The sequence below is a fragment of the Trichosurus vulpecula genome, chromosome 5 (genome assembly GCF_011100635.1).
Source record: "Trichosurus vulpecula isolate mTriVul1 chromosome 5, mTriVul1.pri, whole genome shotgun sequence".
NCBI classification, from domain to species: Eukaryota; Metazoa; Chordata; class Mammalia; order Diprotodontia; family Phalangeridae; genus Trichosurus; species Trichosurus vulpecula.
The window spans coordinates 53,589,036-53,616,478 of NC_050577.1; the positions used below are offsets into that span (position 1 = coordinate 53,589,036).

At 38.4% G+C, this 27,443-nt stretch overlaps 1 protein-coding gene across 3 annotated transcripts in view; it reads left to right on the forward strand.

Annotated features, from left to right (window-relative positions):
• Positions 1 to 27,443, forward strand: part of LOC118849937 (ATP-dependent translocase ABCB1-like) — a 496,364-nt gene that overhangs the window by 265,657 nt on the left and 203,264 nt on the right. For 2 of the 3 annotated variants that reach the window (XM_036759044.1, XM_036759042.1), the window contains exons 1-4: positions 6,921 to 7,211; positions 10,973 to 11,024; positions 19,459 to 19,627; positions 26,159 to 26,198. The exons of the other annotated variant lie outside the window; for it this stretch is intronic. In XM_036759044.1, coding sequence (XP_036614939.1) covers positions 7,132 to 7,211; positions 10,973 to 11,024; positions 19,459 to 19,627; positions 26,159 to 26,198 — 341 coding nt within the window. In that variant the 5' untranslated portion in view covers positions 6,921 to 7,131. Of the gene's footprint in view, positions 1 to 6,920; positions 7,212 to 10,972; positions 11,025 to 19,458; positions 19,628 to 26,158; positions 26,199 to 27,443 lie in introns of those variants that run through there. 3 annotated transcript variants of the gene reach the window in all.

Genomic DNA, 27,443 nt, shown 5'->3' on the forward strand with positions numbered 1-27,443 from the left:
CAGCATGATGCCATGGAAAGAGCACAGGATTTTGAGATTTAGAATCTGGCACTAAGCTCTGATCTAGTCCTCATTAGCAGTATGAACTTTAGCCTTTATGGGACTCAGTGTCCTCATCTGTAAAATGAGCTGGAGAAAGAAATGACAAGCAATTTCGGCATCTCTGCCAAGAAGATTCCAAATGGGGGACAAAGTGTGGGACAGAAGTGAAAACAACTGGACAATAAGAATTTCCCTTCCAGCTCTAAACTTATGAGCCATATAAAAAACAGATAACTCAGGCATGAATTCTAGTCATTTCTAGAAAGTTGTTTTCAGTTCAAATGTACTTCTACTTAACATACTTCCACTCCTTAACTGTCTAACTTACTAGCTTACTAATTGATTGTTTTTTTGTCAGTGCTACAGAGAGAGGACATTTATTATTCCATGCACAAGGACATAATTGTGTTCAAGGTTGTTAATCAGATAAAACAGGCCATTTTCAAAGCTGATGCATCAGGTCATCACCTAATGTTTATGGCAAGATGTTTAGCCTTGTATGGACATTCCTACTTTGGGAATTGTGATGTAACTGCGTGAAGTTGGGTAATTATATCTTCCCACATCCTCTACTGTGTCTAGCCTTGGACTTGTTCAGCATCACCTTTTCACTAAAACAATGTGTTAAGCATACACTAAATGCATCAATGGATCTATATCATCAATATGGTTAATACTTCTGATAGTAGAGATCCGCACCAATCTATATCTTCTCATCCTTGTGTCATTCTTGTCCAGGCTCTCTCGTAAATCCTCCACAGAAGGTCTGCCCAGAGCTCTAGAGACCCTCCTTTAGGCCTTTTAATATTCTGTGACTATGTACACTCAGGCCACCAATCTCAACTTCCCTTACTGCAGCCTTGGACTCTCTCCCCAGGGTCTCCCAGCTCTGATAAGTGAGCTTTTCTCTTGTTTTACCTAGAATCACCCTTTGTTTCCTTGGCTATCTCCACAGGATTCTTCACCACTTGTAACTCTCCCTTCCTTTTCTATCTCTGTCTTATGAGTTGTCCTCTCTTATTAGAATATAAGATCCTTGAGAGCAGGTGCTGTCTGGTTTGTCGGAATTTGAATTCCCAACACTTAGAACAGTACCTGGCATATAGTAAATACTTCATACAGGCCTTTTCCATCCATCCATCCACCCACCCACCATCCGTTTTTCTTTCTATCTATCCGTAATTTAACATCTTTTAATCTATCATATATCTACCTATATCTGTATGTCAATGTCATTTATCATCAATCTGTCATCTAGCAACTTTAATCAGACCATCATCTATTGATCTATTTCTATCTTTTATCCTTAATCTGTCATCTATCAATCTATTATCTATCTCTAAATAATCTATTGATCTATCATCTACCTATCCTTTATCTTTCATTCTTATATCATCTACCTTTCATTTATTTGTCTATCAATTGATCATCTATAATCAATCTGACATACATTGATCTATCATTTATATATATATATTATATATATATATATATAATATATATCCATTGATCTATCACCCATCTATTTATCTACCACTGATGCCTGTCTTTTATCCCTCACTCTTGCAGCAAAACTGGCCCATTCCTTTTTCTAATCACATATTTCCTCCACAATAGCCATCATGCTACTTCTTACATGCAATTCAACCATGGAAACATGCTGTAAACTGCTTATACACCCCCCCTTACCCTTTGCATCTCCTTCCAAATGTCAAATGAAAGAGGGATTCCCTATAATGGGAAGGTCTTTTAAGTAATGGCACTGTGAGGATCTCCTCAACGAAGCCTATGGTCACTGAAAAGTGATTGGCCTAACAATTGGCTTAACAAGAAAAGAGGAAAAGGCAAATGTATGAGAATGCCTATTTTCTGGACAATAACATAAATTGACTAAATCCATCTTTCTTGGATATCTGGATGGCCTTGGATAGGCTATGAAAAGAATGATTTGTGAGGAATTAGGATAAAAGTGGATATCTGAGTGTGGAGTCTTTCAATCAATTCATTTTTCAATGGACATTTATTAACTATGTACTTTATGCTAGGGATGGATACTCAGGAGATACAAAGATGAGTAAGAAAAGTATCTTAAAATCTAATTGGGGAGAAACCACATATATACAAGTAAATAGAAGAGAAATTAGAGGGTGATATGAGGAACAGCTGAAGGAAATAGGTTTAGTTAACCCGGAAAAAAAGAGTCATAGGGACAAAATAGTTGTGTTTAAGTATTTGAAGAGCTTTTATGTAAAAAAAGGATTGAATTTATTCTCTTTGACCACAAAGGACAGACCCGGGGCAATGGAGAAGTTGCAATGAAGCTAATTTGGGCTTAATGTCAAGAAAAATATCCTACCAATTAGAACTATACAAAAGTAAAATGAGCTGCATCAATAAGGGGTGGGTTTCTCTTCCATGGAGGTCTTCAAGCAGCAACTGGATGGCTACCTATTAGCTATGTTATATTGGGGATTGCATATGAGTATAGGTTGGACCAAGCAGCCACTAATATTTGATCTAAAAGGTGAGAGGGAAACCACTACCATTTACTGAGCAGGGGAGTGATATGGTCAGACTTGTGCTTTAGGAATATCACTGACAGTCCTGTTGAGAATAGTTATAAATGGGAGAGACTTGAGACAGGGAGACCTGTCAAGTTACAAGGGTCTTACCACTAGGGTGGTGGTTTTAGGAATGGAGAGAAGGGGATGGACTGGAAAGATGTGATGAAGATATATTTGGCGAGACTTGGCAACACATTAGACATGCTGAATGAAGAGCAGAAGATGACTCCGAGTTAATAAAAGATGGTGGTGCCCTTGAGAGAAATAGGGAAGTTCAGGGGATGGGTTGTTATGATCAAATGATGTAATGCCATAAAACATTATGTATCACTTATATGGTTAATGTCAGTGACTTTTAGTATGAACATTATCTCACCATATGAGGTTGTAATGAGGAAAGTGCTCAGTAAATCCTAAAGGGCCATGTGAATGGCAGCTTCTGTGATAAAGTGCCATGCTGTTCGGAGAATGCAGAGTTCAGTTATTCAGAAAAAGGAAAAACCAACATTTTCTTGGAGTACTCAAGGGAAGATGTTGAATTTGAACTTAGTCCTTGAAAAGGACATAGGAGTTGGGAAGGCAGAAGTGGAATGAGCACTTCAGTGAGGGGCACAGCATGAGCAAAGGGTTGGAGACTTGACAATGAGCATAATGGTATGTGTCCTTGTTAATAAATGATTCGTATGGTACACAACTGGAGATTTATGAAGTCCAATCAGAAATGTTGAAGCAGAATGATAGCAGAAGTCAAGAAGAAGATTACAAATCAAGTTTAAAGTCACCTAAATAGTTGGGCAATTAGGTGGTGCAGTGGATAGTCAGGAAATTCCTGAGTTCAAATCCTGCTTCAGACATCTACTAGCCCAAGTGACCCTGGGCAAGTCACTTAACCTTGTTTGCCTCAGTTTCCTTATCTGTAAAATGCGCTGAGGGAGGACACAACAAAGCACTCTGGTAGCTCTGCCAAGTAAACCCAAAGAGGGTCACAAAGAGTCAGGCATGACTGAAAAAAAAGACTGAACAAATGAAAGTTGGAAAAGATCCCTGGTAAGGAGGTAGAAACAACAGCCAGAAGATACAGTGAAAAATTACTATTCATTCCCTTAGGGTCATTATACCTAGAACATTGTATTTAAATCTCTTGGTGAAATTTAAGCTGAGAAACTATATGAAAGAAGATAATGTGAGATGAATTTTAAATGTGTTAAGTTCACTCCTATCATGTGCTGATATCATATCAGTAAGCAGGTTTTAATTTGAAGAGGCTCTCTAGAGGAAGCGATATATAATTCTGAGGAAAACAAAGATATTTGCTGTATTTTAATTTTTAAAATTACCAGTGAAAGTTTTTTTAAAGTGCTAGTAGCCTAAATTGGTGAAAAATAATTAAATAAAGGCAGGAGCAATTAACCATAAAGAAATGTCAATGAAGATTTTTTGGAAAGGGGAGAGTTATAGGAAGTTAATAGATGTCCCACCACACCATATGACAGATTTAGAGCTGGAATGGACCTTGAAACTCAACTACTCCAATCCCCCTACTAAACAGGAGCCTACAGGCGTTAAGTAACCTCTCCCAGGTCACAAAGGTAATATGTAATAGAGCTAGGGAGATTTGAATCCTTGTCCAGTCCAGTACACTGTCTACTCTACCACTCTGTTTCCCCCTGAGACCTCTAAAAGGATAAAATTCAGTAAAATAGCTTTGTAAACTCTGACAGAAAAATTAAATAAACTAACTTGCTTTCTAGCTTTTGTTTCAATGATTTTAGCGTTCAGGGGATTCTAGTCCTAAAAGGATATTGCAGTGCAAATCTTCATATGTCATACCTAGTTGTTTTTCAGTTGTGTCCAACTCTTTGTGAGCTCATTTGGGGTTTTCTTGGCAAAGATACTGCAGTGGTTTGCCATTTCCTTCTCCAGCTCATTTTACAGGTGAGGAAATTGAGGCAAGCAGGGTTAAGTGACTTGCCCAGAGTCACACAGGTAGCAGGTATCTGAGGCCAGATTTGAAATCCAGGGCCGGCACTCTATTCTTGGTAACACCTAGCTAGAAAAAGAGTAACTTGAGATACTGTAAAGGTAAAAACAACATTCTAATGCAAAAATTAGTTTTATTACACATCTCTCCTCCCTCCAGTATATGGGGATATTGAATTGAGATCAAAAAATCCACCCTTTATAAATGCTATAGATGTGTTTTCAATCAGTGTAGTTTGACCAAAAAAATATGTGTATACTGAAAAATTTGTCTACTGCTAGTAAGTACACAGTGCTTACCATTCAATAGGGAGTTGCTGTTGCTTAAAGAATTTTATTGCATTTAGAAGTAAAGTTGCATTTAGTTCCATTTTGTTCCCTTAGGGTACAGTCAGGTAATTACTAAAATTTGCCTTTTTGGTACATTATCACCAAGGCAGAAAACTCTTTAAAAATAACTGACATAGTACATTTATGTAAATTATGACAGGTACTTAATTAGTTAGTGGTTCCCAGTGCTTTAGAGTTGGAAAAGAGTTCTTCATACCATCTCCTGTGAACTGCCTAACCCTGTGAGGTAGGTGCTAGGGGAAGGGGGTTATGCCCACTTTACAGATGAAGCAGCTGAGGTCTAAAAAGCTTAAGTGACACTCTCATGGCCAGACAGCTGTTAAATATCCAAGGCAGGATTTGTACCTAGGACTTCCTATCTTCTATTCTTACACTTTAGCCATATCTCCCTTATCATAATCCTGGGAAAGCTTCCAGAGGGAAAATTCTTAACCTGGGGTTCCATGAACTTGGATACAATTTTTTTTAATGTTTTCATACTGGTAATTCAATATAAGTGATTTCTTTTGTAATTCTATATATTTTATTTGAACTATTTAAAGCATTATTCTAAGAAAGGAATTCATAGGCTTCTGCTGAGTACCAGAATGTCTATGACATTAAAAAAGGCTAAGAATCCCGGCAAGTCTAGATCTTTGCATCTAACTGCCCTAGTGAAAACTCCTAACACCTAAGCACACGTGTATTGTAGCTAAAATAAAATAAAATTTAAATTTATAAATTAATGTCTTTTAAAAAGATGCATTCACTAAATATTGCCTGTGCTCTAAGACTCAGGAAATATTTCAGCTTCTTCTTTGGCAAAATAGGACACTATCGAAAGGATCAAGGGGATGGTTGAAAATGCCTTTTATGATTTTTTTTAAAATACCAATCCTTAATAAACTGGAGTCTTCCCACCGCAGTACCTGCTGAGCTGTAGGACTGATAGGCTGGGCTAAAGAGGGTGTGGACAGCTTGCCAAAGGTTCAAGAGTTTCTCCATCAGAAGCTCTGTCTCATTTGCTCAGTGTCTAGGAAGCTCGCCTCCCAGACTATAGCGAGAAGTCTCCAGCACAGGCTTTTGCTGCTTTTGCTCTCTTTCCTCTTCCCACATCCAACCTCCACAGTGTGCTGGTGAGAGCGGACCCCAGGTGAGTGCACGTGGCCCGGGGATGGGCAATCAATCGGAGAGCCTGGGAGCTGATAGATGGAAGGACAGGGTTCAGTGGCACAGAGGCCAGCCAGAGGATGGGCAACCTGGCCAGAGGATGGGCAGCCCGGCAACAGGATGGGGCAACCCGGCCAGAGGACTGGCAGCACCTCCAGTCCCGGGGTTTTAAAGGGGCAGGGAGAGAGGACGGCGGCGGCGGTGGCAGAGGTCTGTCTCTGGAGTCATTCAGGTCCGGATATCTGCCGCGGGGCTGTGCCCGGGCAGAAAGCACTAACCGGGGAGGGGCAGAGGGCCCATGCCTCGGAGCCGTGGCTTCTGTACCTGCGGAGTGCTGCTTTCCCGGGACGGAGTACACCCAAAATCCCTGGAGGAAGAAGAAGAGGAGAAAGGGCAGTCTTCAGCAGCGACTTGGCTAACAGCCTAGAGTGGTGGGGGAGGGGGAGAGGTGAAGCGGCTGTGAGCACAGTCCAGCCCCCTTTCCATCCAGCCAGCTGTGGTTCAGAGGCGAAGGGTGAGGTTGGGACAAACTAGGCTTCTAGCACTTACAGCGGCAGAGATCACTTCACAGGTGGGCAAACCGATGACCACAGGGAGCCCCAAGTGGAATTCCCCCCCCCCCCCGCGTCCAGCCCCTCATTAGGACCTCCTGGACACTGCAAATTGAAGGGCAACCCTGGCCTGGGCAGAGGGAAGCGGAGGCAGCCCTGGGTGCTAATCCCAAGGGAGCTCCTTGTGTGAAGCTGAGCATGTGGCTTCCCCTATCCTCAGCCCCTGTTCTCGGGGGCATCACTGAGGGGCCGGACTTTCGCTCTGACATCGCTGTTCTCCTAGAAGAGCAGGGGGAAGGCTGGAGCCTAGACAGTGAGTGTCCTCAGGCCCAGAGCCAGGGTGGGCACGCATCACTTTCCATCCCATTCCCTGTTGGGGCGGAGGCATCCTTTTGTGTTGTTATCCCATCGAGTGGATGCTTCCCGTCAGTTTAATGCGAAAAAGGAATTGGTTTTAATCTTATTTTCTCTCTGTATTTTCTTTTAAGGTTGAGATGACTTGGGAAGCCGGTAGCAATGGATCGGCAGGAAGCCCCACGGAAGAGATGATGGAGTTGAAATCAGACAGCAAACGGTTGTAGTTTCTTTTTCGTTCTTACGATAAACTTGTCTAAAAAAAAAAGTAATCGAGGTCTGCTTCCTAATTTGGTTCCAAAAGAAAAAAACAAAACAAAACAAAAAAACCAACCCGCCACAATCAACATCCTGTGCAAATAGTTTCCTGTGGTTGGAAAGAGGTTCATGTACGATGCGTGTGATTCTGGGAACAAGCACAGGCACACACGCAGCTTTGAATATTTATTAGAATGCTTAATTTTCTCAGGATTACTTTAGAAGTGAACTTGTAGTTTCCTGTCTGATCAGGAGCAAAATAGCCCCATGCTACAAATATGCAGAGTCACAGGCTCCCAGAAATTCAAATCTACCAAGGAGATGATATAATTATAGAAAACTCTGGTAGGCAATTTTGGACCGGTGATTAATATCCTTGGTTTCTGTGGAAGAAATCCTTAAAGGGCAAGGGGGAGTAAGCACAGAATTTGCTTTTAAGTGTATTTGTGCTTTTAAAGTCAAACAGTGGTGAAAAGAAGAATGAGAAATGAGGCAGGACTGGAGAGGATGTTTTGAGGTAATTCTGAAAGGTTTTTTATTAGAATACAAGAGAAAAAGAGTAACTCAAGATACTGTAAAGGTAAAAACAACATTCTAATGCAAAAGTTAGCTTTATTACATATCTCTCCTCCCTCCAGTCTGTGGGGTTGTTGAATTAAGATAAAAAGATTCACCCTTTTAAAATGCTATAAATGTGTTCTCAATTGATATACTTTGACCAAAAAACATGTTTATATTGAAAAAAAATTTTTCTACTGCTAGTAAGGCATAGCATATGACATTAGAAAATACTAAGGTTAAAAAAAAAAGATTGTAAATGAGCTCCTAGTTCTAGTTTGGAACTTCCATGGCTAGGCTAAAACAGGTGGGGAACCTGAGGCCTTAAGGCCACAGGTAGCTTTAAAGTGGAAGCTTCCCCACCCCTGGGCTAAAATAAGCCTCACTTGGCAAGCTAGTAACTCCTACCTCATTAAGAGCTGGAAATGTGGACACCACAAGGTTAGTGAAAGGGTGTTTCTGTCTAGATAGCCAAAATTCTTGAAGCATCCTGGAGCTTCTTGTAGTAAGTCTCACCATAAGGAAATCCAATATACAGTGCAAAAATCCATATATAAAGTGGTAGGTTAGGGAGGTGATTTATTCACTTTATAGAAAGAGGCTTCACTGTATAAAAGGATTCGTCATCCCAGACTTACTTTTAAACGTGCTTTCTTCTAGTGGTTTTAAAGTGATTAAATTTAAAAGAATTTTATTATAATTTTCAGAAAAACATCTGATGTAAATAAGTCAACATTTTATTAAGTGTATATTATATGCCAGGCACTGTACTGAGTGCTGGGGATACAAAGAAAGGTTGTTGAGGAATTTATAATCTAATCATTGTGATGTGAAGTGCTTTACTTAATTTCAAAAGGCCTATGTAAACATGTTTAAAACATATATTTCTAGAGAGCTAATTGTGGTCAGATTTAATAAAATTCAACCTAGAAAATGTGGTTGGAACCCCAGAATTGAAATAACCTATAAGTATCTTAACTTTCTCTCAGGCCTTTTTATAGTCTACATCCTTCTTTTTTTAAGCTATATAATCGGTTGCTTTGAGTTAAATAGTGCTGACTCAGAACAAAGATAAGTAACTAAAATCCTCTTTATCTTTTGGTAATGTCACCTGTCTCTTTATTTACAAATTTTTTAAAATTTAGGTTTATGAAGAATTTCTGAGTGCCTTCAGCACTATTGAATATTCATTTATCTAGCATTTTTATCGAGTTCGCTCCCTCTACCTCACTCCCATATGCAAGGCAGTGTGCTGGGAGAGGGGGCAGATTTTGGAAAGAGCAATGATATAACAAACTCTTTGAGGCTATAAAGTAAAAGAAAAGATAAATAAATGCATATATATTATATTAACTAGAACTTAAGATAATATGTGCTAAGTGCCCCAACAGTAGCAACCCCAAAGTGCTATGAGATTTTAAAGGAGGGAAGATCACTTTAGCAGGACAGGTTAGGATAGGCTTCCTGGGGATGGCATCTGAAGTAGGCCAGCAAGGGTGGCAAATATTGTATGTCTGTTATTATTATCGGGTTCCCTCCCTATAGAAGTTTTCTGGCTGAGTCATATAACCTTTTGTCAGAAATTTTATACACACACTGTTAATTCTGTTTTTTAAACATTAACATCGTTAAAAAAATTAATGAAGCAAGTTAGTCTTTTCTGAAGATAATTATATTATTTCCTAGTCAAGGAAATAAAGATGAAGCATTGCCTTTTAGTATCGTCTTTCTCCTCATAATGCTTTGCTTATGTGATTTTGGGGAAAAAAGCTTTTAATTGTGTTTAGACCTGTCCCTTTTTAGTAATAACTTCTATTGGTATAATTGTCTACTTTGGGTTTCAGGAATATGTTAAATAATTTTTAATGACAACTAACATATGGTGCTTTAAAGTTTGCTAAGCTCTTGACACGTGAATGATCTCATTTGAGCCTCATTACAACTCAGAGAGGTAGGCACCAGATTATCCAAATTTTACACATGAAGAACCCAAACCTGAGAGTTTATGACTTGCCTCTTGGCAAACAGCTAGTTAGTATCTGCTGTCAATATAGACCAATTTAATTGGGATAGATTTGTGTGACACACATATCACATCTCATATCTACGAGGACCCTGTTAGTCACAGGAAGAAGAGATATTTGATGTAAATATTCAGAAAACATAAGCTAGGGTCGTCTAAGTTTCCAAAAGGGAGAAATAATTTTAGGCCTAAATTATTTAAGTGGTTTGTTCTTTTCCTGGCTTCTTTCTCCCATTTAAGTTTTAGTCATTACTGCAATATGATTCCCCTTGTAGTGTTAGCAGGGCACTCAGCAATCAGAGCAGACAGAAAATTGGATGTTCAGCTCTCCCCATTTTACCTCTCCTATCATCACCCTGGTTATACTATTCTGAGATTGTTGGGGTTTTTTGAGTTGGGGGTGAGGGAGGGTAGTATTGTGTTAGATACTTTTAATGATAAGCAGTCTAATGTCATGGAAGGTCCACTGGACTTGGAGTCAGTACACTTGGGTTTGATTGCTGCTTCAGATACTTGCTAACTTGTACAATGGACAAATCACTTTGCTATTCCAAGCCTCAGTTTCCCTAACAGAATTGTGAGGAAAGTACTTTGTTAAACTCAAAGGGCTAAATAAACGTGAAGTTATGGTTTTTGCTGTCATTATTTAATGATCTTTGTTTCACATTTTTACAAAATTAAATATTTAAGACATCGATAGTTTTGTTTCCTGTGTGAATGATTTACTAGCTAATTTTGTCATTTTAATTGATTTTATTAAGTTAAAATAAACTTCCAATGTATTTTAAACATATCTGCATAGTAGTAAACTGTATTTCTTGAGGCGCCACCCATTTTGGTGATATGACATAGAATGTTAACTTCGAGTAGAATATGCAGGAAATGTTCTGTGGTGAATGAACGTGACAAATATACCAGGAATTCTGAATGTTTTCTTTTAAATAAGCAAAGTAGAAACAACTATTCTGGCATTAACTGCTGATAAAGAAATGAATGGTTTTTTTTAATGTAATTAAACCACAAATTTAATTTTCTGTCATGAGCAGGCTACTTGGGTAATTAAGTTTTGAACTTTATATTCTCTCTTCCATAAGTATAAAATGATCAATGTCTTCTCTGGTCCTGTTTTTTTTTTCTTCCAGCAAAAAAAGCAAGAAAAAAGAAAAACAGCCAACTGTTGGTACATTTGCAATGGTGAGTTATTGGTCTCTTTGTGATTCAAAATAGAAAACAAATTTCCAAACAGACTTTCTTCTTTGCATGGTTATGTTTATCATGCTTGCGTTAGCATTTAGCTAGAGATCGTATTGTATTAGGAGAGGTTATAAGCCTCAGAAGGGAAAGTAAGCTTTTAGATGTCAGAGGCTTTTTCTCTTACTGTTTTTGTCTTCCCAGTAGCTACAGCACCGTGTGTGATTCACATATTTTAAGTATTTAATAAATTCTTGTTGAATTGTATTGATTTTACTTAACTTCTGATAAGATGTATAAAAATTACAGAATATAGAGTAGTGTGACCAAAGTCATAATCATAGCTAACAGTTCTGTTGCCCTTTAAAGTTTGCTAAGTACCTTACATATTGTTTCATTTGGTCCAGTTATATTAATAAGCTTTTATTAAGTACCTACTGTATGCTAGATATTTTGTTATTCTGAGGATACAAAGTTCCTACCTTCATGAGCTCACGGTCTAATGAGAGAGACAACATGTAAACATCTATGTATGAGCAGAATAAATTGAACATAATCTCAGGGGGAAACACTAGAATTAAGGGGAATTGGGAAAGGCTTCTTGCAGAAGGTGGGATTTTAGTTAAGATTTGAAGAAAACCAGGAGGCAGAAATGAGAGAGAATTCCAGGCACAGGGAAAATTGCAAAAGGTTTTGGGATATGAAGTATCTTGTATAAGGAACAGCAAGGAAGCCAGTGTCACTGGCTCATGGAATGTGTGGATCACAGTAAGATACAAGACTAGAAAGGTAGGAAAGGGCCAGGTTATGGAGAACTTTAAGAGCCAAACAGAGGATTTTATATTTGATCCTGGAAGTATTAGGGAGCCACAGGAGATCATTAAGCAAGGGGGAGACACAGTCTTCAAGACTCTATTGGCCATTGTGCTAATTAAGGTGTTATTATCTTAAGTCTAGCACTCTAACCACTGTACCTATTGATTACTTGTGATTCAGTTAGCTATGCCTTCTCTCTTAATTCTGTGTACCATTCATCAGCCATCCCAGCTCTGCTGTTTACTATCTGTATGATCCTTCATCTCTCTGGATCTCATTTTCCTCATTGGTGAAATGAGGAGGTGAGAATAGGTGGTCTCCATTGGCTCTTATGATTCTAGGTCTTTGATCTTTAGCTGGATATATCCAAGCAAGGTTCTAGGGAAGAAAGAAAGGAAGTCTCATGAAGGCAGAGTGATTGCAGGGTTTCCTTTTTGTGCAACAGCTTTGAGACTTTGCTAGGTTGGAGTCCAAGTCCTTGTTATTCATATTAATGAGAAGAATCAAGTATTATTCACTATTTGGACCTTATTATTGCTTCTCTACATTAACAAAGTTATATGCTGAAGAGCCAAATATCTGGGATTTACAAAGGCCATGTAACTTCTTTATCCCAATTGCTACAGAGACCTTGTAGGATTAATAAAGAATACGTATCTTGTCTTAGGAGGTAGCACGGTGTGGCATAAAAAGTGATGAGCTTAGAGTTATGGGACCAGAGTTCAAATCCTAACTCCAATTTACTGGATTCCCTTGGACAAATCATCTAACCTCTCTTGACCTATTTCCTCACCTATAAAATGAGGGGAGGGAGTCAGACCATATGAAATAAGAGCCTTTCCATCTTTAAATGTATGAGCCAATGACCTCCTCAATATGAGATGGAGAATTTTATGAGTGCTGTTGGCATGCCTCGTACCTCCATCATTGCCTGAAGGCTTAGATAATGAATGGGAACCATAACTTGAATCCTAATCAGCCACACAGGGAAGACTTCATGTGGCAGCATCATCACTCACAACTTTAATGAAGAACTCGGAAGTGATGTAGGCTCTTCGTTAAGGGCAGCTTACTAAATGTATATATAGGTAATTAGAGGTTTGGTGATAATAACCAAATTAATGGAACCCTGGAAGTTATTACACATCCCCATTAATAACTCCATTATCCTATGATAGACATATTGATGGTTAAGTGTCTGCTTTGTATTTCTGTCCCTTTAGAATTTCTGAGGAGGTGATAGTATAAAATCACTTGTCTTCTTCACTCTGAAATTCCTAAGTCATATTTTTGGAGTTATTATATTTCAGTCTCTATAAAAGAAACCATTTTGACATATTGGTCTATTTAAAAGTTTTAATTTCTAATCTGGAGGCTGAATTTTCTTCTTTTATGTTATACTCCGAATAAAAAAGGGGAAAACTCAGGGGTTTTATGAGTTATGTAATACATACCTATTATTATTTCTTAAATAAATGGTAAGAATTTGTCTGTATATTTATATATGTTTATGCATCAATATATTTATATATGCATTTATAATCTGTCCCTCCCACTATTCTCCCTCAGATTGAAGAACAACAGCAAAACAGAAATAAAAAATAAAATTCTCATGATAAACATTCATAGTTCAGCCAAACAAATTCCCACATGGGTGTTGTTCCAAAATATATTTGTCTCTCTGAATTGTAAGTCTACCACCTCTCTGACATGAGGCAAATAGCATGTTTCATCTTCAGTCTTCTGGACTTCTGGTTTATCATTGGACTGATTAGAGTTTTAGAGTCTTTCAAATAATATTATTGTCATTGTATAAATTATTCTCCTCGTTCTGCTAATTTCACTCTGCATTAGTTCATAAAAGCCCTTCCTAGTTTCTTCAGAAATTGTTCATTTTATCATTTCTTATGGCACAATAATGTTGCATTCATATACCATAATTTGTTTAGCCATTCTCTAATAAGGGTACACCCTTGGTTTCCAGTCTGTGGAGTACTATAAAGAGAGCTGCTATAAATATTATTAACATGTAGATTCTTTTCCATCAAGGAAACTTTTTTTGAGTATAGGTCTAGTAGTGATATACCTGAGTCAAAGGGTATGTACAGCTTATTAACTTAGGGGGCATAGTTCCAAATTACTTTCCCAAATGGCTGGACCAATTCACAAGCATGTCTAGTTTCCCACAACCCTTCAAACAACTGTCATTTACCTCTTTTACCATCTTTGCCAATCTGAAGGATTCAAAGTTGTTTTGATTTACATATTAGTGATTTAGAGCATTTTTTCACATAATTGCTGATAACTTGAATTTCTTCCTAGAAAAATGTCTGTTCAAATCCTTTGACCAATAAATGGTAGCAATAGACATGTCAAATTCACATAAATTTTAAAAGGATCAAAAATCAAAGGTCACACAAGTTGGAATGATGCAGGTCAGCTGAGGCAACCAAATCTAAAGTCATAAGGAGGGAATAGTCCTGGGGTCATTGTTTTCACTTTTGTCTCTGCCTGAATAATTCTTGTAGAGCTTTGTAAAAACCTACACACAAAACAAAAACTTATTAAGGAAGTTGTTGGATAGGAGGCTAATGTTCTCCCCAATGCTGTTATTAGTAATAATAGTCTTCATGAAAAGTCAAAATAATCTTACTTTGTTAACTAAGTCCAAACATGGTTTTCGGATTTTTTCTTCTATCTGGACAATGGTGGTGGTGAGTTAATAAAGAAAGAGAAAATTTATTTTTCCCTTAGCTTGGAAATGTCCTGGGGAAATTTTAGTTTTCCATTCAGAAAGATAATTATGAAATAAAAAAGACCACATAAAATACATATGTTTTGGTTAGACAATTTGCTAGTCTTAGTGTCTGATTTCCGTAATACTTAAGAATAATTATGATAATAACTAGCATTTATATAACATTTTAAGGCTTGTGAATTGCTTCACAAACATTTCATTTTATCCTCACTACCACCTTGAGACGTAGGTGCTATATTATCCCCATCTTACAGATGAGGAAACTGAGGAAGACAGAAGTGAAACAGGGTCACATGATTAAGTAGGGATCTAAGACCGGATCTGAACTTAGGTTTTCCTGATTCCAGGTCAAGTGTTCTATCCATAGTGCTATCTAGCTACCTCATAGAAAGTAATATTTTGGCTTTTTTTTCCTAAGTCACTATCCACCTACTTCTTGTAGGTAAGCATGCTGTATATAGACTTTCTATCCCTGACAGTGTTGTGTACTCTACATTAAAATGGCCATATTGACGCCCTGTCTTCTTCCACCATAATAATGATGATGATCGTGTATTTACTGAGTGCTCAGGGTTTATGTGGAATGATTGTTGTTAGGTACAACCCCACTTCATCAAGGCCATCAGAAGATCTTTAAACACACTCTTAGGGCTATTCTAATTGAATTAATTAATTACTCTAATTGAAGTAAGATAATACCATCTTATCGATACTCAGTGCCCAGTGCCCATCTAGTGATGCAGATCTTACCCCATAGAGGCAGCAAGGTCCAGTAGAAAAAGCATAGCTTTGAGGTCAAAGGGCCCAAGTTCAAATTCTGCCTTTGTCACCACCTATTTGACTGTGGCAAGTCCTTTAGTCTTTTGGGCCATCATTTCCTTATCTATGAAATCAGATGATCAGGCTAAATGACCTCTGACTTCCCTTCCAGGTCCAAATTTATGATCCATTGATATTTATTCATCTTTCATGATTCTTGTCGACGTCTTTCATGAACAGCCCACCAAGGTGCTGAGGACCTGCCTTACTTTGGCTTGTGGAGTGACTCTCATCAACACTTATCTGTACTTCTCACCATGTGATCAGCCTACATTCTTTTCTTTACACATGCATTTCTTTGATTGCATATTTTACTCTGGTTCTTCTTTGTGATTCTTTTCATCTGTTATGTCACAGCCTACTCATACCTGATGCACAACTCTCTATCCCCTTCTGGCTGATACTCATTTTCATGTTTTTGTTTTGGAGAATGTAGTACTTCATGACTCACAGTTCTATTGAAATGCTAGTAGAATCATGGTTCTACCAGTAATAGGGACAGCTCTGTGGATAGAGTGCTGGGCCTGGAGTCAGGAAGATTCCTCTTACTGAGCTCAAATGAGGCCTCAGACATTTACTAGCTATGTGACCCTGGGCAAGTCACTTATACTTTCTTGCCTGAGTTTCCTCATCTGTAAAATGAGCCAGAGAAGGAAATGACAAACCACTCCCAAATGGAAGTCATGAAGTATCATACATAACTGAAATGATTAAACAGTAAGGAATAATGGCATTTAAAAAAAACAAACAAATAAGGAGGGAATACCATGCATACCCAATTGGGAATCTTACCCCACAGGAAAGAAGAGGGAAGAAGATAAAAAAAATGGGGGGGATGATGGAGGGGAGGGCAGATGGGGGTGGAGGTAATCAAAAACAAACACTTTTGAAAGGGGACAGGGTCAAGGGAGAAAATTCAATAAAGGGGGATGGGTTGGGAAGGAGCAAAATATAGTTAGTCTTTCACAACATGAGTATTGTGGAAGGGTTATACATAATGATACATATGTGGCCTATGTTGAATTGCTTGACTTCTTAGGGAAGGTGGGTGGGAAGGGAAGAGGGGAGAGAATTTGGAACTCAAAGTTTTAAAAACAGATGTTCAAAAACAAAAAAAAATGTTTTTGCATGCAACGAGAAAATAAGATACACAGGCAATGGGGCGTAAAAATTTATCTTGCCCTACAAGAAAGGAAGGGAAAAGGGGATGGGAGGGGAGTGGGGTGACAGAGGGGAGCGCTGACTGGGGAACAGGGCAACCAGAATATACGCCATCTTGGAGTGGGGGGGAGGATAGAAATGGGGAGAAAATTTGTAATCCAAACTCTTGTGAAAATCAATGCTGAAAACTAAATATGTTAAATAAATTTAAAAAAAAAAACAAACAAAAAATATCAGCCTTTGCAGTTTCCCAAAGGTATTACCTTTTTGTCCTCCTGTACAATTCTGAGCCTAAATTCACTTGTACTGATGGCTAAGTATTGTAGATTGTCTGTCTGTACAACTGTCTGGGGGCAGCTATGTGGCTCAGTGGATAGAGCACTGGGCCTGGAATCAGGGAGATCTGAGTTCAAATCTGACCTCAGATACTCACTAGCTGTATGACCCTGAGCAAGTCAGTTAACCTCTGTGTGCCTTAACCACTGGAGAAGGAAATGGCAAACTACATAAGTATCTTTGCCAAGAAAACCCCAAATAGAGTTGGACACAACTAGATGACAAAAACTAGGTAACAATGGGCAGATGTCATAAGATAAACAATTGGTATTCTTCATTTGTTTTTTGTTTTTTTTTCTGTGAGTATGGCAAATTATGCCACACTCAAGTGATTTTTAGCCTAATCCAGAAGGCTCTACAAGTTTCTGAGGCTCTGATGCAGTTAACATAAAGCATATGCAAACAGGAACATCTAAAGAATCCCCACTGGTCCTCATTAATTCAGAAAACTTAACCATGTGTTATTTTTAGCCATTTGGTGCACAGAATTTAATCTTCTTCTGAGAAGAGATAGAGTTTGGCTGGCATGTTGCTTCTTTTCCCCAGTTAGTAACTTATGTCACACCACAGGAAAGACAGGCATGGTGCCTGGAATAGAGTAGGCACTCAGTATGTGTCTGATGATTCATTGACTTGACTTGGCCTCTATGTTAAGAGAAGTAAAAGGAGTGAATGATTTCTTTCTCATTTCTCTTCGGGGTGGTAGATAAAATATTTGCTTAAGAGTCAAAGTTTGTATTTTCCATTTGAGAACACCTTATCAAAACCAGAATATGTAAAAGAAAATGCATAGCTCTTCAGTCAGTGTACTGTTTATTGACTGACTAGTATTACCCAGAGCTTTGCCATCTGAATCCCCCTTTGACATATGTAGACCAATGGAAAGACAAAGGGATGAGGATAAAGCTTGTGACTGGTAAAATGTACCTATGAAATGAAACCATGATTTATTTTTAGTTCAAAGAGTATCTAAGCCAGAACAGTGTCAGACTAGCCCTGGAGCTCCATGTTTTTTAGATTGTATTTTTCTGTCATTTCATAGATTTGAGTTTTTGAGGCTTGTTCTTATGAAGATACTTTCTTCAGTGCCCTGTATGTGAAATTCAGATGGCTTCCCATCACAGTATTATTATTGTTTTAATTGAAATATAATAATAATAGCATTTATGTAGTGCATTACAGATATTATTCCATCTTTTCCTCTTAATAACCTTGGGAGGTAGGTGCAATTATACCAGTTTTACAGATAAGGAAATTGATAAGGCTATATAACCTTAAATACTATTTTGAGGCAGGTGAATAAATAAAACTTTAAAAATTAAAAAAGATGCTTACTTACACTTTACCCTTTTCACACTCAATTTCAACTATCCTTCCCCCTCCCAAAAAAACCCCAAAACAAACCTCCATTTACTTCTAATTTTTCTCATCCTGCTTTAAGAAATGTCCCTGGCTTCTCCCTGCTTTTTCCATACTTAAGTCAGGTTCCTCCCCAGGCTGATTCAATTTGGCAGTTGGTTCATGCCATACGGGGAACCACATAATAAATAAAGAAACATCAAGGGTTGCTACTATATTGTTGTATGGTAGTACCTTATATTGCTTGCATAAATTTTGACTTTTGCAACCTAATTTCCTTCCTTGAATCCTGACTTCCTAATAACCAGTTTGTCTTACTAAATCATGGCGCTGCTGTTTAAATAGACCTTTGAGATCTCTTTTTGTCCTGGCAACCTGCTGCTATCTGTATCAAAGCCTAGCAGCCACCCGATTGGGGTATCATAAAGCTTCAGAATTCACTCTTAGCTCTACAACAACCTCCTCTGCTCTCCTGGTCTTTCCCTACCTTTGATCTTTTTAACCACTTGAGAGTTATCCAAGAAAAGATGTAAATTGCTTCCTAAACCTTCCTACACATAATCCCATTTTCCCTTCCTCCTTTCTTTCTTCCAGGTGGCTCTTCTGTAATAAGAACAGATTGTGGAGACATAAATCATGTATACACAGTGTATGAATCCCTTTCCGACATGGAAAATGTCATTCTCACAACTGTATTTAAATTTACTCCATTTCATTTTTAAATCAAAGTCTAATTGATATTAAAAAGGTTTCTTTAATGAGCTCTGCTATTTTATAGTTTAAGTCAGATGCCTAGAATAAACCATTTCCCCCCTCTTTGAACATTCAAAATAAATGAATAGAAAAATGTTTATACTTTTCAAAAAAGAGCTTTAAATCTGGCTCATAAGGTCTATGAGAGATACTGCTGATGTAATCATTTTAAATCCTGTTTCTCTCTTTCTATGCACTATTCAATTTTAGCCCTATGAGAAAAGGTGAGAAAGTAAATTGAAATTTTTAAATTTTATTTTATTTTTAATTTATGGAATAAAACAAGCATTTCTATAACATAGTATAATAAAAAATGATGAGCAAGTAAATTAAACTTGAAGGACAGTTTTAGAAGTCAGTGAAGGACTTTAGACTTCATCTTTGTAACTATGCTAATTAATTTTCCCATTTTATGTGTTTCCACCCCTCCTCCAGTTTCGATATTCTGATTGGCTAGATAGGTTATACATGGTGCTGGGAACAACTGCAGCTGTCATACATGGAGCAGGACTCCCTCTCATGATGCTGATTTTTGGGGAAATGATAGATAGTTTTGCTGATATGGGAAATGCAAATCTAACTAATACAGACGTGAATAATTCAAGTAAGTATCGCATCGCCTTGAGCTGGTAGTATTACTATTATTTTCATTGAAATGTGATAAAAATAGCACTTATGTAGTACGTTAATATTTGCAGAGAACTTTATAAATATTATTTCATTTTATCTTCATAACCTTGGGAGGTAGGTGCAGTTATTATACCCATTTTTTGGTTAAGGAGACCGAGGGAGACAGAGGTGGAATTGCCCGTGGTCACACCACTACTAAGTGCCTGATACTAGTCTTCCTGACTACAAGTCTAGTATTTTATCCATTGTACCACCTAGTTTCAAAATAAAACAGCCACATGTTTATTGAGCATTGTGCTGTGAAGGATACTGAATTAGAAGATGTGAGCCCTCTACTTGGGGAACTTAAAATCTACTTGAGAGACAAGAAACACAATGTTTGTATTGCATTGGGCAAGTTACTTAGGCTCCTTGGGCCTCAGTTTCCCCATCTTTAAAATTAAGGGGATTGGACTGGATGGTTTCTAAAATTCCTTCTACTGCTAGACAGAACTCTAACCCTATACATGTCATGGAAGAAAGTATATAATTAAGTTAGAAAGTATGTGATATAGTTGATCAATATTGTAGTAAAAGTTAGAGCTTATTAACTGTTTAATGGAAGAAGTAAGAAGAGCTAGGCAGGATTTAGCCAGGGAAAGAATTGGAAAGAAGGCATTGCAGGCAGTACAAGGGACATGAGGACAGGAATGAGCATGATGTATTTGTGGGAAAGAGGGATGAACAGCATGAAAGGAGCATGAAAGGGGAGTAAGGAGAAATAAGATTCTATGAGCAGAGTGAGTCAGATCATGGAAGGTTTTAAAAGATGGATTAAGGAGTTTAGATTTGAAAGGAACAAGAGTGGACTGTTGAAAGTTTTTGAACAAGAGGGATGATGTAATGAAAGTTGTGTTTCAAAATTAGTTTGTTAACAGGATGCATTCAGAATGCTGAATTCAAGATAGATTAGTGTGAAAAATTGGAAGATTTAACCTAGGAAACTGTTAGCCTAGCTGTGAAGTGGAGAGGGACTGGTAGTGGGGAGGTGAGGGTAGGGGAAGTAGAAATGGAAAGAGAGAAGATAGGCGAATGCATTAAAAATCTGGGATTAAGTTAGTGTGGTTCAGGAATGAGGGCTCTCTCTATTGGTGCACGCTGAACTCCATCTTCAATTTAGTAAATTAGTCCCATGGAATTGCCTGAGGCACATAGGTGTTTAGTGACTTGCCCAGGAGGTCACACAAGGAAGGAAGGTAAAACAGATAAAGGAATTATTTTCTAAAAAGTTAATAGGTTATGGGGAGTAAAGTGGTGAATCATAGATAACTCTGAGGCTTTTTGAGCCTTGGTGCTTTGGAAAGATGGCAGTGCTGTTGGTAGAGACTGAAATTGTAAGAAATAGAGCCAAATTTAGGGGTGTCAGAATTTCCATGGTCAGGACCTTTGCCCCAGTATTACAAGTCAACAGTCACATGACAGAGAACAGTGATGCCAAAGAGGTGATGTCCACCTTTCTCCAACTATTGCAGTATTCCAAGCATAACTTCATCCTCCCCCAGAGGATCAAAGTATCAGTCAGCCTACAGGAATTTTAAAGAACTTCCTATGCGCCAGGCACTGTGCTAAATGCTGGGGCATAAAGACAGGCAAAAATAGAGGCTCTGCCTTCTAGAGAATCACATTAAATGTGTGTGTGTGTGTGTGTGTGTGTGTGTGTGTGTGTGTGTGTGTGTGATAAATGAAAGTTAATTTCAAAGCAACTCAGTAGTAGTGAGCGGGGGCTAGGGATGGCAGGCGGGAAAGTCCTTTTAGGAAGGTGGCTTTTGAGCTGAGTCTTGAAGAAAGCCAAGAAAACTAGGAAGCACAGATGAGGAAGAAAAGATTTCCAGGCATGTGGGACAACCAGTGAAAAAACATTGGAGTCAGGAGATGGAATGTCTTGTGCAGTAAATAGCAAGTACCCAGTGTAGCTGGGTCACAGAGGACACAGAAAGGAATAAAGTCTAAGAAGAGTGGAAAAGGAGGAAGTAACTAGGCTCTGAAGGCCTTTAAATGCCAATGAGATGACTTTCTATTTGATCCCAGAGGTTTGAGGAGCCTCTAATAGCAGGAGTAGGTATATGATATGACCAGGGCTGTACTTTAAGATCACTTTGGCAGTCAAGTGGAGGATGGATCGGAATGGGCAGAAACTTGGGGTAGGGAGGTCAACCATAAGACTATAGTAATAGTCGAAGCACGAGGTGTTGAGGGTCCCCACCAGGACAACAGCTGTTCATGTGGAGGAAAGAGAACATATACAAGAGATATTGTGAAGGTATCTGACACACTGGATATATGGGATGCGCGTGAGTGAGAAGTCAAAGATGGTATGGAAGTTGTGAGCCTGGGTAACATGGCAATTGGTGGTGACCTCAATTGATGTTGTTGTTGTTGTGTTTGTCCTTCGTTGTTGAAGAGGACCATGACATCAGGGAAATGATGACATGATTTGCCGTTAACTTTGATTTGAATGAGGGAGGGCTGTGCAAGGTCACCAGCCCCACTTTCTCCTCCAGAGTCATCTGGGTCCAGTGCCCTGATATTCACCAGGATGACTGGAGATGGCCCAGTGATGGCCTCAACAGGAAAGTTGGAAAAGGGGAGCATTTGAAAGAGAAAGATAATGAGTTTATTTTGGACAGGATGGATTTGAAATGCTTACAGAGCACCCATTTTGAAATATCTAAAAGGCAGTTGGTAATGTGAGACTGGAACTCAGGGCAGAGACTCAACGGACTTGCATGAGATGATAATCCAGCCCGTGTGAGCTCATGAGATCACCAAATGAGATATAGCATAGAGGGAGAGGAGAAGACTGCCTGGACAGACTGTTAGGGGACACCCATGATTAATGGGTATGAACTGGATGAAGAACTAGACTGAGAAGAACTGGTCAGGCAGGTAGGAGGAGAACCAGGAGATAGCAATGTTATGAAAACAAAATGAAAAGGAGAGACTGTCCAGGATGAGAAGATAATCAATAGTACAAAAAAAAACTTCAGGGAGGCCAAAGATAAAGACTGAGCAAATGCTATTAGTCTTGGTGATTTAAATCATTGGTAATTTGTAAGAGAACAGTTTTAGTTGAATGATGAGGTCAGAAGCAGATTGTAGAGGGTTTAGAACAGAATGAGAGAATGGGAAGTAGAGGCACCTAACATAGATGGTTTTTCAAAGAATTTGTCCAAGAAGGGGAAGAGAGAAAAAGAATGGCAGCTAGAAGGTGTGGTTAGATCAAATGAGGGGTTTTTAAGGATGAGTGGAACAATATAAGTGAGGGGAGACGGGAGAGAGAAGGAGAGAGGGAGGAAGGGACAGACAGAGAGATTGAAGATTACAGAGTTCATGTGGATGATAGAGGAGGTAATGCAGTGGAAAAGATGGGAGGGGGTTGGGATGAAGGGTAATTGTTGAAGGGCTGACCTTGTCAGGAAGAAGGAGTGCATCTTCATTTGAAACAGGGGTGAAGGAGGAATTGAGGGGATGTGATACAAGATGAGGAGGATGGGGAAAGAGGATGTGAATGGCCACAGTTTATTCTGTGAAGTTTGAGGCATGGTCCTTAGCTAAGAGAGTGCAGAACTCAAGAAGGGTTAAGAATGGGAAGGCTGCTCTGGTAAGTTGGACAGCAAATTAATTAGGTTAGAAGGTTTTTCTTGCTACCAGGAGGGTCCAATTGAGATTGTGAAACATAAATTTGTCACAGACCCAGTCAATGAAATTTAGTCATTTTCTCTGACTGTTGAGGAGCTCATAAATAGGAGTGAGGGAGCAGTAGTAATCCAAAGTTGAGGTTTGTTGAAGAGTGATCAGCAGGCAGTAGCAAAAGGGGTAACATATTTGACCATCAAATGTAGTGTATAATTCAACTAACTTAGTTGAGTTAGAGAAGGGAAGTATAGCCAAGTTAGGGTGTTATCTGAGATGGTGTGGAGGGGCAGGTCATGGGATTTGAGTAGAATGAGGAACTGGAAGATTGGGGTATTTAGGAGACATCAGTAAGTATGTGGAAGTCCCCTAGGATGAGGAAGGGAGTTAGAATGGAGAGAGAGAATGAGCCAGGCACTGAACTCAATGAGCAAAGAAGGACACTACCCTGGGGAATCAATAGATGATGGTCACCAGGACCTGAATTGGGTGATAAAGTTAAATAGCTGGACTTCAAAGGAGGAGAAATTGCTAAAAGATGGTGGTAAGATTGTCTGGGACTGGCAATAGAGGGACAGCAAAGACAATTCTGACCCCTCCCTATTACTTATATGTCCAAGGGTTGGGGGAACTAAAGAATGAACATGCAAGTAGTACTTGGAAAGGGTAGCCAGGGATATGGTGCTACCAAGAGAGAACCACGTCTCAGGGATGGAGGAAATGAAAATGGAAAACGTTTAAGATTGAAGCAAGTTTAACTTGCATGACTGCGTATGTATTGTCTATATCAAATTACTTGCCTTTTCATGGAGTGGGGAGAAGAAGGAGAGGGAGATAATTTAGAACTTAGAACTTTTTAAAATAAAAGTTTGAAATTTTTGTTTACATGTAACTAATAAAAATAAAAATTAAATGTAAAAAAGATTAAAGCAAGTTTGTTAACTTTGGAGCAAGCATTCCAGAGAGCATATTTGTGTGTGTGTTTATTTATATATATATGGAGAGTGTGAGAGAGAGAGAGAGAGAGAGAGAGAGAGAGAGAGAGAGAGAGAGAGAGAGAGAGATCAGTGAACAGGAAAAATAATTATTATAAGAGAGGATATCTGCAAGGTCCAGACTTTTTTCTAGTGCATAAATTGAGATATCTTACTTAAAAAAAAACTGCTACTACTACTGGAGCAAGGGCACAAACTTCAAGCTTTTTGACATTGGCAAGTAAGTTGGCAGGGATAAAAGTCTTTTGCTTTGGTTCCTGTCATCAAATGAAGGAAGGGGGAAAACTCCTGATCCTGGTAGTTGTAAAGTTATGTTATTGAAGGTAAAGGCTGGGTCAAAATGGCTTTGAGATGCCCTTGATTCTGCACTTTGCCAGTAGCTATTATGAATAGCTATTAAAGAACTAGAAATTCCTACCTTTATTCAACTGTAGACAACATACTGAAGCAGCAAGAAGAGGCTCCTGCCAAAGTTTTGGCCAGCTGACCTGTGGCAGAACGAGTTTCTGTTGTCAGACTTCATTTCAGCTCTTGACTCAGATGCAGCCTAGAGATGTGTAGTAGGACCTCAGACTTTGCCAGGGGCAGCTAGGTGATTCAGTGGATAGAGTGCCAGGCTTGGAGTCAGGAAGATCTGAATTCAGACTTGGCCTCACACACTTACTAGCTGTGAGACCCTGGGCAAGTCACTTAAGCCCTATTTACCTCAGTTTCCTCATCTGTAAAATGAGCTGGAAAAGGCAGTGGCAAACCACTCCAGTCTCTTTGCCAAGAAAACCCCAAAGGGTTCATGAGGAGTCCAACACAATTTAAAAATGATTGAACCACAACAAAAGCAAAGCCCTGATAAATTTCTTAATCCGCCTTTCCATTATCTTTAGTCCTCATCTTTAAAGAGACATGAGAGCTCCCAACACTGTTCTTGTAAGAGTTCAAAATTCAAAGTTTTTTCTAAGGTTCAGAACTAAAAAGTTATATCTACAGTGTCACCAATGACCTTTCATTTCTGAGTTGTTATAACTCATGTCTCTGTAGTTGTTAGTTACAAGCACATGTATTGCTTCTTCACAACTACGTGAGCTCTAGATGGTCCAAGTATTATCTTGTTTTATAGATAAGGAAACTGAAGTACGGAGGGGTCGTATCTTGTCCATGCCCTCTGAGGTTTCTGAGACAGGGCTTGACCCTAGGTCTTTTGATCCTGCTCTTTCTCTCAAACCCTGTTCCTAAGTAGCTCTTAGAGGTTTTATGTAATAAAACTGGGTAAATGAATTCAGTTAACCTCTCAGTGACCCACACAACTCTAAGACTTTAAGTGGCAGAAAAGTTAATTACCTGCAATGGGAGTTTCCTCTCATGTATACCGTCAATATCATAGGTCCTTCCAAAAAGAGAAAACCAAAAACTCCAACCCAAATGTATTTTGCTTTAAAAAAAATCAGTTTTTATGTAATGTTAAATAATGATCTGAAGCCTACAGTCTCATAGATGCTAGGTATGCAATTTGATGTTTTAATATATTGGTATAAATTATTTATACAGACATGAGTCTTAAAGAAGAGTTTTTTCTCTTTCAAAATAGAAGAATTTTAATCTATCCCTCATTATGGTGTAATTTATGCATGTAATATGGACAGTACATACAACAAAGACTGTGCCAAATTTGTGCTTCTGACACTTAAGTTTTAAAATAGAGTAAGCATAGTTTCTGACTTACGGAAATATAATCCATAATATTAAATAGCTGTGTATTTTCAAAGATGTCATATATAAGGCTAAACAGGATCCTTTGTGTCTTTTTAATCTAACTTAAATATTTCTTTTTCTTTTTTATGGAGCTGAAAATCTCTACGATCAACTGGAAGAGCAAATGACCACGTAATTAGCTATATTTCTTTTTGTATCAGATAAGTTTTTAATATACTTGTTCTGATAATGTTATATTATTTTTTCAGTCTGTGCTGTGCTAACAGAGAATGGAAATTATCAGTCACCATATTGTTGTTATAAAATAGAAGAAGCCTTGACTGTTTACAAAATAGTGTCCAAAGTTCTTGCTTAATAGCTAGTGTGTTAGTTTATCCCTTAGTAGAATATAGATGAAAGAAGTTGAATAGCTTTTAAAAAATAGTCTCTTGCCAGATGTGGGTACATGCCTGTAATTCCTGCTACTAAGAGAGGCTAAGGTTTTGGATCGTGTGAGCTCCATGAGTTCTGAGAGCTAACACAGATTGGGTGTGGCACTGAGTCTGGCACCGATATAATGAGCCTTCAAGAGCAAAGTGACACTCATCTTCCTACAGGAGGGATGAACTGGCTCAGTAAGGAAGCAGAGTGAGTCCAAACTTCCAGTGCTGATTTTCAGTGGAATTGGACCCATGAATGGCCAGCCACTATATTCAGCCTGAGTGAGATAGAGACCCAGTCTCAAAATTATTGATAATAATAACAACAAACAATATTAAAGTCTTAATACAGTTTTATCAACCATTTAATTCTTATATATCACTGAAGCCAGAGAATTTTAGTTTGTTTCTCAGGTTTTTTCCATCATGCTTATATGATAATGATGATGCCATCTAGAAGTAAAATGAACATTTAGCCAACTCCCCAGTAATAACTTGCCTCCAAATTCCTACCTTTCTCCTCCTTCCATGTTCCTGGTCTTCCTTTTGTTAATGATTTAAGAAATTTAAGAGACACTTAAATTTACTACCTGTAATGAAGGTACTAAAGATACATAAAATAAATGAGAGAGGAGGTGAAAAAAGGATAGGATGTCCAAAAGATAAGACCTGTTGCTGGATTAATTGGAAAGGATTTGAGCCTTTTGGGGAAAACAGAAATTTCAGTGTACATCCGAACTTGATTTTTTTGTTTTTTGTGTATTTAACCTCAAATGGAAATCATCTAACAACTACTTGAATTTATTTTAATTCATGTTTTGTTTAAAAAAAACTAGTAACGAATATATGGGATTATGGACCATGGGTTGCTTTATACTTCAGAGCAAACGGGTATTTTTCTCACTTTGGAATATCTATTTAGCTCTCTTCTACTATACATTATCAACAGTGGGGTAATAATTCACCAGTGAGTAATCCATTAACCAAAGGTTTATTG